Genomic DNA, 12,932 nt, shown 5'->3' with positions numbered 1-12,932 from the left:
TGAATTAGCTTCGATGGACGAAAATTGATCTACACTTTATGGTGGAAGTGGGAGCAAAATCAGCTCAATTCGCCACAGTCTACTCACAAGCTACCCATGAACACTAAATAATCATGTATATACGTGTAATGACTCCCATGCTATCGGTGAAGAGAATATCATTATCGATCAATTATAACGTTTCGATGAACAAATACATACAATTTTCATAAGTCGGATATCATCAATGACAAAAAACAAAAAAAACTGTGGCTATCATTAGTACAATATAAATTAATTTATCAGTCCCAAAAAATTGTATATTAGATAGTTTATATCAATTGATTAAAGATGAGTACTTTAAGAGATCCTAACGATGCATACTCCGAAATTTCTCGGGTTGTAGATGTGGGCGAAGGAGCATTGAAAAAAATCTACACTACGGATAAAGCAGCTTTTGATGTAAATATTATTCAAAAAATCATATCTTTTTGCTACAAAAAAGAGTATGGATTGCTAGATTTACTCGATTTAGGTGACGTACTTAAACTTACAATTTTCCGTCAATACAGCCAAGAAACAAACGTTGATCAGTTAAATATATTAGAAAAATACATTGATATATATATATTAGCTATTTGTAAATATAAAAGTCAGAATTCATATCTGGTACGTAATAAATTATTACCTTTGCTACGTGTTCGAACGAAACCACCTTTTTGTGAACCAGATTTGATAGCAAAAGGAAAAGTTTCCTTGAAACAGAATATTTCATGTACGAAAAATTCGAATAATCGAAAGAATATTAATGTGGCACAAACTATACGAACTCAACAATTTCATATACGCAACGCTTCTTATGAACAATTAAATTACATCGATCGCAGTAACATATTTAGTTCCAAACAATTCTTTTTAGATGGTGATATACTTTGTAATATTGCATCTGTTCTGCTAAGTTTACAAACAATTATACTAAAATGTAATCAAGAAATGGGATTTAAAGTTAATCCATTTCTTCAAGTGAATATTATCGAATGGGACGTTTAACAAAGAAATTGATTAGTGCATTGTATCGATATTATTGTAATAATAATCGATCAGTTCCTCATTCTTTTAACTTGATCTTATCAATTTTTTACGAGTGAGTTTACAGTTTTACGAAAATGGAGTACGTCTATTTCTTAAACAACACAAGTTTCTAAGTCTTTTCAACAATTTCATAAACTTTCTTCATCGATCAATGTAAATGCGTAACGCCAATAATTTTTTTTTTTAAGGAAGGAAAAGCACTTCCATCTGTAACATTCTGTTGTCAGCAAGATCCAGCATAAATTACTCACAAAGTGAAATGTTTAATTTTCATGGAAACTTATTTTCTACTACAAGGAATAAGTTTATGGAATTTGTTTATTCGCAGTGTTACGTTCGTGTAACGATAGCGGTCTCTGAGTTCAAATATAGTTGAAGAGCTTTAGTTACTTCTTTAGGAGTGAAGACCTCGCCTTAGTTGGTGATGATAGAGAAGGTTAAAATGTTATTGATTGATTTTACGACATATATATGCCAGGTTTATATTCAAAAGTTGACAGGACTACCTGAATATCGAGCAGGGTAAAACCATGGTAGTAGATGAGTAAGTAGAGTTTCCCCGCCCGATAAAACGGGTCGAGGTTTGAGTCCGTGCTAAATTACTATCTGAGGATATCTCTGTTTTACCAACTGGTAACTTACTACCCGAGTCGACCGTAGGTTTATTTGCCGATTTTCCCGCTGGATGGCACTGTCCCTATCAGCAGTCGGTAATTGTGAGCGATTCAGGCAGCGCTGAAATCCTTTCTATTTTAACGAAATCTTACAAAAACTCAAAAAATAACTTGAGTAATAATCGTTAACCTCAATCCTTAAGTTTTATTGCTATTTATTTTTAGCTACTTATAAAACATATTTTGAATAATTATGTGAAATAATTAAAATACATTCAGACATTACACATAATTGAAACAATAAAGATGGATTTGTCGAGAGTAAAGAAAATTGCCAAGTGTGAGACATACTTACCAACCAAGAAGATAGATACATTAAAACCGTCTAAAACGTACAAAATTACTGGTCTAGAAGAACTTAAAACTGTGTACGGAACAGAAGTTGTGGCAACAGTTAAAAATACCCACATGATATTTTTCCCTTCAAGAACAGTAAAAATTTTAAAAAATCGTAAAAAATTAAAAAAATTAGTTAGCTGCTGACTACAGATTATCATGGTTGTACCACGGTGAAGCTAAAAATTCTTTTGAATTTATAGTTGATGAAATGTAATCTAAAAATTTACGTCACAAAAATAATGAATACAATAAATAGAAAAAAAGAAACATTTGAAATCATTTAAATACTTCCCCCCTTTACATTTTAAGAAAATCGTTATTTAAAATAAGTTAAAATAAAAATTCTCGAATTTTCAAGAAATTTTTTTTTGATTATGATAGTCATTACAAGGTCATTCAAATCCTATATAAATCTTATTAAGCACACTTTTCTATCATTGTAATTCTAAAGTTTCTCTAGTATAGTCAATGAAATGAGTGCACTAAACTATTATTCTGATGTAATTAAAATGATGGAGGAGGCTTATGCCCTTCTGCAATCGTTAAATCGTAAATCTAGTGACTTTACACGGAAAATTCGTTAATCATTCATAATCTTCTATACCACCCATCATTAAGATCACTGTCTTTATCAATTACCAAGAAGCCATATTTATCATTATTCCAGCATATTGAACATATATCTCGAAAATGAGAATAAGTCATGTCAGTATTTACATAATCGTCGTAAATGTGTTTTAGATTCATGTCATCTTGTCTGAAAAATACGAGAAAGTTTGTATTATCACGTACCAAAGATAGAAGCAGTCAATATCTCTATGTCGTCCCATACAAAAATAGGTTCGCATATCACCTTGTATTTCACATGCTACGTTATCGAAAATCATAATTGAGTTGGGTTTTGCTGCATCTGGTTTTACCACTTTCTCATGCTCATTAAAAGCATAAAATTTAATACCTTTAATTGGTTCAATTATTTTTTTTAAAAACTGATATTTAGGTTAGTTGAATGATTTTTGATACAAATAAATATTTTTAAAACGTAGGCCATTTGGATGTACAATAAGTGCTAAAAGAGTATTTGTCTTTTCACAATTTGATAGGCCAGAAATAACACTACGGACACTATTTGGTAAAAGTTGTTTGTGACGTTTGATGTTTGTGTCTCATGATAGGTCAAAGTTAATTACAGGTAACTTAACGTCGTGTTGATTGAACTTTATCTTGATGTAAAATGACATTCTAGATATAAATTTACATCTCTTATAGGTGTCTAGTAAGTAGTTCTTGAACAATGATAGTGCAGAGGCGTCTCAAAAAACGAGGTGCTAGTATTAACACACTTATAAATAAATTGCCATTTGAACTTTATATACCAGGATATCATTATTGTGGTCTGGGAACTAAATTGAAGGAGAGATTAGCACGTAGAGATCCAGGAATCAATACATTGGACGCTGCTTGTAAAGAAAATGATATTGCATATTCGCAAAATCGAGATGACATTAAAGCTAGAAACGCAGCTGATAGAATATGAAACGCGTTCTTGCAAAAAAAACAGATATTGCTGAACGAAATGCTGCTTTAGAAATTTCCAACGTCATTAAAGTTGAATCAAAATTGGGAATGGGTTTGAAAGAAAAAAACAAAAAGGACAAGAGAGTTAAACATTCGCGAAAAGTTGTTAATTCAGCAAAGCTTATGTTAAATTCCAGTTCAGGTCTTATTAAATGTGCATAAGTTGCTGCACGAAAGACTGTTTGCGATGCTAGTGGAAAGAAAAAAATCAAAGTTCTACGTATTATACCAATGCCGCCAAAAGTGGAAGGTATTTTACCTCTTATACCTCTATTTGCAGGTTTAAGTGCAGTTGGTGCTGTAGCAGGTGGCGCTGCTGGCATTGCAAAAGCAATTAATGACGCTAGAGACGCCAAACATCAATTAGAAGAAGCTAAACGACATAACGAGAAAATGGAAGCAATGGCTTTGGGTAAAGGTCTACGTTTAAAACCGCACAAGAAAGAATTAGGATTGTATTTAAAACTGGTAAGAAAAAACAAACTTCTTAATTTACCCCATTGTGCACTGACTGATATTGAACTTCGAAAGTATAAAAAATACCCTTTCTTCGTGGTCTTTTTATATGGAATGATCTTCCAGAATCTACATCGTGGAAAAATGAATCAGCAATTAGTAATCTCGATAATAATACTGAACCTAGAACACATTGGGTGGCATATAAAAAACGTGGTAATAAAGTTATATATTCTGACAGTTTTGGCGATTTGCAGCCACCACATGAGCTTATGAAATATCTTAATGTTGATAAGATACTGTACAATTATGAAAAACATCAAGATTACGGTACAGATAATTGCGGACACTTGTGTTTAAAATTTTTACTAGGGAAAGTAAAAGGAATATGCACTTTCCAATAAGTATTAGTCATGGATGATTTACTTACGTTAACATTGTTCGGACAAACGTCCATTCTAGAAGCGTTTTATTTTCCACCAATTGAATTATCATCATCTAAAAAATATAACCTAGGACTTGAGAGTTTTTAGTAAAATTTGGTTGTAAAGATTTCAATAGAATTAGGCGGCCATCAACATACAACGTTGAATAATTAATTTTGTAATGATGAAAACCAATTATTATACGACGTGGCAATTATCCAAGAATAGTGTTATTACTGGTTTCACTATGAACACTATGGATAGAAACAGCTTTAACCGCTACACGAATTAACGGATATTTAGCTGTGGTTTTTGTTAAAACTCGGGCATGAGACAGCAAAGTACTAAGTGATATTTTTACACATCGCATTATTAACGATGCTTCAATTGTGTCAACTTTGCACTCGATATCCGAGACATTTATTAAACAAAAAGAATGACGAGATTTTGTTGGACATATATGTGTTCGAGCACCGTTCTCAAAGAAGCATTCTTGATAGAATACATTTCAATGTAAATGTCCGAGAAAATCAAAAGTTTTACCATCTGATGAATATTGCTTTTGTTCATTTAAGCTTTTATTATTGTCCGTAAAATTATCCATTTTTCCAGGTGTGTCTTGAGACCAGCAGACAATACTTAGATGAGAACTTTTTGCTTCGCGGTCATAATTTGGAAGTATTTCAATATAAGCTCTATAGGCATATGAATTATGAGGTGGCGATACACATTTAAGGTTAAAATAAACGTCAACTTAGTTAAGCATAAAATGCATGGAATAATTTATAGGCCTAATATCTTCAACATTTTTGGGGTCACTTTCATCTACAGATGCGTCACGTGCTGTAATTTTGACTTTTAAATTCAACATTGTATGCGCAAGGTCTATGCATTCGTCGTCTTGACCTTAAACGAAAATTTCAATCGGATAATTATCAGAAAAATATTCTAGTTCTGTTTTCGTACACTCACAATAATGAACAAAGAGAAACGCCATTATTCAAATATATCTGCACTGTTTCTGTTTCCGCTGCCTGTTTTTCTCTCGATTTTGCAGCCGTTACGTTTCTCTTTTTTTAGATGTTTTTTTTTTTTCCCTTTTTACTTTTTGCGTACAACGGCGTTTTTGAGAGACAATGTTCTCTAAACAGCTGCCAAGAAACAACTGTTTATTCGGTAATATTATTTATCTTATAAACGTCACAAGCACGAGCGTGACAAATTGCGAAACGCGAGTCGGGGTAAAAACGGGCCATTGCTGGTGAGCGATCGCGTAAATATAGAACAAGTTTCAATAAAGTTTCCAAAAAGCAGACTCGGTTGGCGGACACATGTTAGTGGGGTTAAATATTTTGTCAAAATTAATTTCTGTTCAGAGACACCTCAAGTGTCTTGATACTTTTCAACCACTAACTATTCAGAAATACGGCTGATGATTAAATCACCTTTATGCCTGTGACACGAGCGAATATCATTGTCTTTACGAATTCTTAGATCTGCTGAAATTATATATATCTTTTTATATACATCTCTAACAAAGGTCAGTGTTTGCAAAAGTATAATTCAGATTTCAAATATTTTTACAAGACGTGTTTTTCTTGAATAACATCAAAATTACAGTAGTCACGTTTTAACGGTGAAACGTTCGAATCGTTTATTCAGACACACATCGTTGTCAGTGAAACATCTAATTACTCTTATCACATGAGTATCACAAGTCAGTTGTTGTTCACTTCTACAGGCAATGATGAGTGGCTTCAGATGGATCCTGTGGCGCAACAACCACTGAAGCTGAGACTCCGTACTCAATTCTTTAAATTTTTATTTTCAACAGTCTACGGTTTGAATGCGTCACGCACAAATTCAATCTTGTTAGAGTGCTCAAGCGTTATTTTTGATATTGAAAATGAGAGAGAACTCATGGAAGGTCTTCCGCAGTTAATCAAATGTTTTGACAAATCTGAAGCTGACGATCGTAAATAAGTCAATAAAAAAAAAATGTGCCGTTATTCATGGGCGGCCTAAAACGTGGGAGTAGAAAGTTAAAATACAAGGCACGAGCAACACCTCTAAAAATAATGCTGCCCGTCAATTTTTTATTCAACGATACACTCTTAAATATGAGTATATGAAGAATTTGATTCATAAACGAATCTCACAAATATTAGTACCGTCATCAACAACTGCAAGGATTTAATGGTTCAAGCTATAAAAAATGAAATACCAACTATTCAGCATACTATTAACACTATCCAGTAACCTGTAATTTAATTAACTTCCCATTAGGAAGTTTTTGAAATTGGGTCGATTAGTAAAATTTGAATTTTCATCATATCTCCACGTTTCATGGTATTTGCAAGCATACTGACAAATATTTACAATGATATGTGTGTACGTACATATGTATGAACGTCAGCATTTTTTTCGGCAGCATAGATGTTCCTGTCCTTTAAGATATGTCGCGTAACACGGGGGCAGATTATAGTTCGTCGTGCCCCGTTTCCGTACTGCCCTATATGGTAGTTTGAATGTAGGCACTTCGAACACGCCGAGCGCGAGACGCGTTAGCGACCGCCGACCAAAGCGGATAAAGTTGGTGCTACGGGAGGCCAAATTCCAAGCCCTGTGCCTGGGGCTGCAATGTCAAAATATGACATGTAGGCCTAAGTACAACTGGCCACTCGTAGTGGTATGTTGTGAGGCTTCGGGCTTGTTATGTGTATGGACGGGGGAAGCAAGGGTATATTGTAGAAAAATCTTGGCCATCAGAGAGAGAGAGGTTTGCGTCAAACGGCATTTAGGTAAGACTGACATAGAAAAGGCTAGAAATTAAATTGCGTATCACGATAAATACTCGACGAATGCTGATTTATGATTTAAATGAAATCTAACAGTCATTATTAATTGTATGTTGGAAATTAACGCGTAAGTTTGATTCGTTATCGAGATATTTACAATTAAACGTTGCGTCGTAACGTCACTCGCGAACTTTTCAGCATAGAGGAACGTGTCACTTAATAATGTAAATGTAAGCCTAAAGAGCGCGTTAGTTTGACAAGAGGCAACAGTTAGATGGACGAAAAGTGCCGGTGTCGTGGCACCGAGTAGCTACCGCTACTCTAGATAAGAATAATAATAATAATTCAGATAAAAGTAATTTCCGCAGTTTCAGGTGATAAATTTGATTCTGATTTTATCGAGACTGAAGAAATCAAGATTTTCGATTTCGATAAGTAAGGTTAATCTAGAGGCTGTTTTCGGTAAAATTCATGTTGTTATAAACAATGCGTGATTGTTAAGAGTCATAACCCATCTATAATAATATTATTTTCTTGAAAGCATCAAAATCCATGTGATGAACACATTACTTATTCGATACATACAATTTTCAACTGTTTATAACAAATTCATATTGTTTTAAACAGTGTATAATTTTAACGAGTCATATTTCATTGTTCATAATATAATTTTTTTTAGGTATCGAAATCCATGTCATATACGCAATACGTAATCGATGAACACAATTTTTAATTGTTTATAACAAATTCGTATTGTTATAAACTATGAATGCTTGATAAAAGTTATATTTATTTGCAAACAATCATGTCTACTCAGTATCGACTCGATTTTCAAATAAAAATGTTATTGTTTGACTTAAAAGTATTTTCGATGTTTTCGAATTGTTCTACATGCAAAAAATGTTTAGAACCATGAAATTGCGCCAAGTCTGACTTGCCATAATCGCAGAAGCATCAAATTGTCTATCAATCGTTCCATGAAGAATCGCACAAGTGTGCTGAGCAAAATAGCTTTTTTTGTTAATTTATTGGAAAATAGATTTGAAAAAAATGTTTTAATGATTCTAATCTTATGTTATTTATAATTCAAAGTGGAGAGATGGCGAGATGTGAGAAAACAAGGAAAAACCCGTAGCATGAAAATTGTATAAATCGTGAGAACTGAAGTCAATTACCCATCAGTTGCGTTTCAATCGTGAACTAAATAAAACCAATGACACCTAACTTTTAAAGTTATCTATATGCAGTTATCCTATATGTCTTGATTTTTGAAAAATTAGTGTTGTTGAGAAAATCTCAACTTTTAAATTAACCTAACCGTGTAAGGATAGGGATGATTGTGCCGGAACAGAGCAAACGGAAGTTAGGTTTTATGAAAAATATAGAATCTTTATTTTCAGTACTAACAGATACACAACATACACTGAATGACCGTTTGTCACTGAATACAAGAAATGAATGTCTTTAGAAATCACTAAATGTCAGTTGTAATTACTGAATGTGAATTGAATGTCTAAAAAATACTCAACTTGGTGTGTTCAGTATTATTGACCTCCCACACGAGCTCAGCACGCTTCTCAAGTTGAGCAAGAATATGATTCTGCACGTGGCGTTAGCCTATCAATGCAATGCAAAATGAATTTAATGTAATTTCGTCAATTTACTATGAAATGTCTTGAACTGTTAGGTGATTTTGATTGTAGAATGAAAATTGAATATTTCTGGTGATTCAGAATAGCACTAGCACTAATGATTGACTCAAAACTTTAAGATTGTCTGACAAGAATGTGAATGGCGTGTACACGTGAATGAGAACAGAGAAAGAATGGCGACAGGAACTTCATTAGTCAAAAGGGACACAGAAAATTAGTCAAATGATGGACTTAATTAAGAATTATTGATTATTTGGTCGATTGGTTATCGACCGAGTCCCAAGATGGCCGCCGAAGTTTCTGTCACCTGGCAAATTCAAACTGAGAATTAATTAATTCTCAACAACTGTCATATTCGTCAATCGAAAGATTGTTATATACGTATAGCTGGAAAATAGGTATTTGATCATGTCGTGGACTTGGAACCATCTGGATATTCTTAAAAATTTCTTAAAAAAGAAGGATGATATTTAGGGCTTATTTAATCCAGCTGTGGGAACTACACTGCTTTTGATATAAGTCAATCAACTAGAGAGTTCGATGTTGAGGAAAAATTACATGAATCTCCGGCGTATGCTGCAAAAAAATTGTAATACAGTTGAACAATTCAATTATTGAAAAAAACTTGAAGAATTTAAGTCTTCAATAAAACATTAAAATACTCGAGGATCAAAAAATAGATCCTTCGCTCATAAAAGGTTATGGTGCGTTGGCAGCCTACATCGATGCACATCCTGAAATGCTTCTTGATGAGGATATAGCATCTCGATTCAATGAGGATGAAATAAAATCATGGCTCATTGAATGATGCTATGGATGTGAGCTAAAAGAATGCTACATAACAGAATTATGGTCATTACGTTTGAAACATCATTACAAATGCAGATTCACATAGAATTCAGAAACATCACCAACTAACAATGTGTGCATACTAGAATCTGAAGATGATCACATAGATTTTAATCATAAGAAAGGCAATATTGGAGCTCTGAGGATAAGTAAATGTAGGATAGACGATATGTTTACGATAGAAAATTGGGAAGGATTTTTAAATAGTTCTCACGGGGTCACAGCGGAAAAAATAATTGCACAAAAAATTGATCCCGAAGCGGCTAAAACTGTGCCTAACATTCTTCAAGATGATGCAATCAAATGTTTGGATCGAGAGAATATACTTAATAAGTACATGGATGAGCATCCCAAAGTTCTTCTTGATGAGGATATAAGAAGTCGCTGTAAGTCTAACGGCGTAAAACCTCATTGGTTTGCTGGAATCATGTACATTTAAGATTAAAAAATATGTTATCTATTTTATCTGTGTCAAATGTTTCCTCTAATAAACTACAAGTCTCACAATTTGTGAATTATTTTTTTTAAATAAATAAATGAGCAATTTTGAAAATATATTATTAGAACGCAACTGTGTTGTTTTAACCTCCAAAAAGTTTCATATCTCTAATGAGTGATAATTAAAAACGAATTTCATGGGATACTTATGTTATTCATGGGATTAATTAGAAATGTGAAGAAATTCCATATAATCATCTGAAAAAAGTCATAACGAATGCATAACAAAATGCTACATATATTTATATTGCTGATGGTTTACTAAAAGATTTTTCCCTGAAATTTTAATCATTAAATCAAATAATTTGTATTAAAAAAAAAAGCAATAATAAATTATATGAACGATGAAAATTTATCCTCTTATTAATATCTTATGGTTCTCAATACATAATTATATAGAAGGAATAGAAGTAAATATAGCTTTTTTCCATAAATGATAAAATATAAGTATGGTTACATAGATATTTTTTTCAATCTTTAACAAATGTTGAAATGAATTATGGAGTGTACAATACTTATTATTCATATAAAATTCTTCGATGTCGATTGATGAATTGAATGGTTACAGACATTTTTTCTGAAGGTTAACTGTAACAAAAAAATAGGAAAACACCCGAGTCATTCAACAATAAATTATCAAATACAAGACAAAAGAAATTTTAAATACTTACGTGTGATCACAAAACAGGAACATATTCGTAGAAAAATTCAAATGAAATACATTCATTCTCATAATATTCTATATATCAATAATGAATTGCACATGCTCTTTGAAAATCAAGGAATTGGTTTTTATCGTATGCCTCTAATACATTGACAATTCTCTTCAAAGAAATAACCTTAAACTCATCGTCTAGAGTTGCTACAGCAGTACAGTGCACTTTTCTTATAAGACTCTCTCGGGGCTGTAGGAGATAAAAATTCGTGGAATAGGTGTTCCCCCACTACTGACGGGTCGATGCTCAACTGAATTGAGTTTCAATTCTTTTTATAAGACTCAAATATAAACGGTCATCAAAACATACTTAGTGTTATATTCGCTACACTTTCTAACAAAGAAGAAAAATCTATCGATATCAATAGTCGAATTAAAGTACAATATTTTGATAATTGCATATTTATTGTCTAATTATTTATTTTTCATAATTGGATTAAAGTTTTTTCAAGCTTATTTAATTGATACTTCGTAATATATTGAAACTGGTTACTTAATTTGTATAATTTTAGTGTTTATTATTTATTTATTTATAATTTATTGACTCAAAGTGATAAGTTGATTTATGTAATTTTTTATGTTCAATAATTATGTCTTTATAGAAAAAAATGGATAGTTAACATTCTTAGAAAACGAAAAGCTCGAAGGAGCAAATCACTCGAAACTGTTCCAACTGGTACTCAGAGTAAAAATGAAGATTTTCACAAAAAAGAATCACTAAAAAAATTTTAAAAAAACAGTTATTCTTTTGAAGAAAAAGCAAATATTTTCAAAATGTTAAGCACTGATAACATCAATATGGTCTCACAAACATACTCTGTTGATGTTGGACTTTTGAATAAATGGAAAAGAAATCGAGCTACATTACAAAAGTTGACTGAAAAATCAGATCTAAAAAATGAAAAGAAAAACAGATCAGTTAACAACGATTCAGATGATGCACTCTACAATTGGAGAATAAGGGCACGTAGTGTAGAAATATGTATTTCAGGTCCGATTTTATGTGCTGAAGCTTTAGCTTTCAATAAAGAAATTGGTGGAAATAATAAATTCAAAGCAAGTTCTGGTTAGTTAGAAGGCCGGAAAGATCGTAAAAATGTGAGATGGGTTAGAATTTCTGGTGAAAAAAAATCAGCAGATATTGAAGGAGCTAGACAATACAAAGATACATTTTCAAAATTGATTCGATCAAAAGGTTTGAATCGTCAACAAGTTTTTAATTCTGATGAAACAGGCCTCGTTTATAAAGATATGCCAGAAAAAACAATTGCAAGTAATAATGAAGTTCAAGTCTCAGGCTCCAAAAAAAAAAAAGAAAAAGTTAGTGTTCGATTTTGTTATAATGCCAATGGATCTATGAAGATGCTATTACTCGTTATAGGAAAGTCTAAAAATCCACGCAAGCTGAAGAGTCTACAAAAATCGAAACTTCCTGTTATATACGATCATCAAAATAATGCATGGATGGACAAGCGAATATTTCGAGATTAGGTTAAAGATAAATTCATTTCTGAAGTTAGTGCTCTCTTCAAAAGTAAAAATTTACCTTCAAAAACTTTATTACTCGTCGATAACTTTTCCGGTCACGAATTTATACGTGTGGGTGAAATAGAAGTAGCTTTTTAGCCTTCCAATGTTACTTCTATTTTACAACTACTTGACCAAGGAATAATAGAAATGACCAAACGTCATTATAAATCTAAATTCGCTTTTTCATTTGTGCAAGCAAAAGGGATCTCAGTTAAGCAATAGTTGAAAAATATTTCTATCATAGATGTCATTTATTGGATTAGTGAAGCTAATCATTGGAATGTAGTACCTTCGTCTACCATTTATAGATGCTGGAATAAATTGTGGCCAGTTGAAACCAAAGATAT

General features: G+C 32.3%; 2 protein-coding genes across 2 annotated transcripts; both read left to right on the top strand.

The window, feature by feature from the left end:
* The first annotated feature begins 277 nt into the window (after nucleotides 1–277).
* Nucleotides 278–1,254, top strand: LOC118066572 (uncharacterized). Its single transcript, XM_035082689.1, has one exon. It carries the CDS (start codon nucleotides 331–333, stop codon nucleotides 1,027–1,029), a length of 699 nt encoding a protein of 232 aa, XP_034938580.1. The 5' UTR covers nucleotides 278–330; the 3' UTR covers nucleotides 1,030–1,254.
* A 10,599-nt stretch (nucleotides 1,255–11,853) lies between these two features.
* LOC118066583 (jerky protein homolog) lies at nucleotides 11,854–12,546 on the top strand. Its single transcript, XM_035082702.1, has 2 exons — nucleotides 11,854–12,121; nucleotides 12,251–12,546. The coding sequence occupies exons 1-2, from the start codon at nucleotides 11,854–11,856 to the stop codon at nucleotides 12,544–12,546; spliced, it is 564 nt and encodes a 187-aa protein (XP_034938593.1).
* Nucleotides 12,547–12,932: the final 386 nt, after the last annotated feature.

The sequence above is a fragment of the Chelonus insularis genome, unplaced genomic scaffold (assembly GCF_013357705.1).
Source record: "Chelonus insularis isolate UGA/USDA-ARS -01 unplaced genomic scaffold, ASM1335770v1 contig_34_pilon, whole genome shotgun sequence".
Lineage (NCBI taxonomy): Eukaryota > Metazoa > Arthropoda > Insecta > Hymenoptera > Braconidae > Chelonus > Chelonus insularis.
This window is presented reverse-complemented; position numbering and strand designations above follow the sequence as displayed.

Excerpts from the sequence above, each read along its gene's own strand:
- LOC118066572 (XM_035082689.1), top strand. The coding sequence starts at position 331 with ATGAGTACTTTAAGAGATCCTAACGATGCATACTCCGAAATTTCTCGG.
- LOC118066583 (XM_035082702.1), top strand. The coding sequence starts at position 11,854 with ATGGTCTCACAAACATACTCTGTTGATGTTGGACTTTTGAATAAATGG. Across the intron at positions 12,122-12,250 it reads TAAATTCAAAGCAAGTTCTG|GTTTGAATCGTCAACAAGTT; the intron begins GTTAGTTAGAAG and ends TTCGATCAAAAG.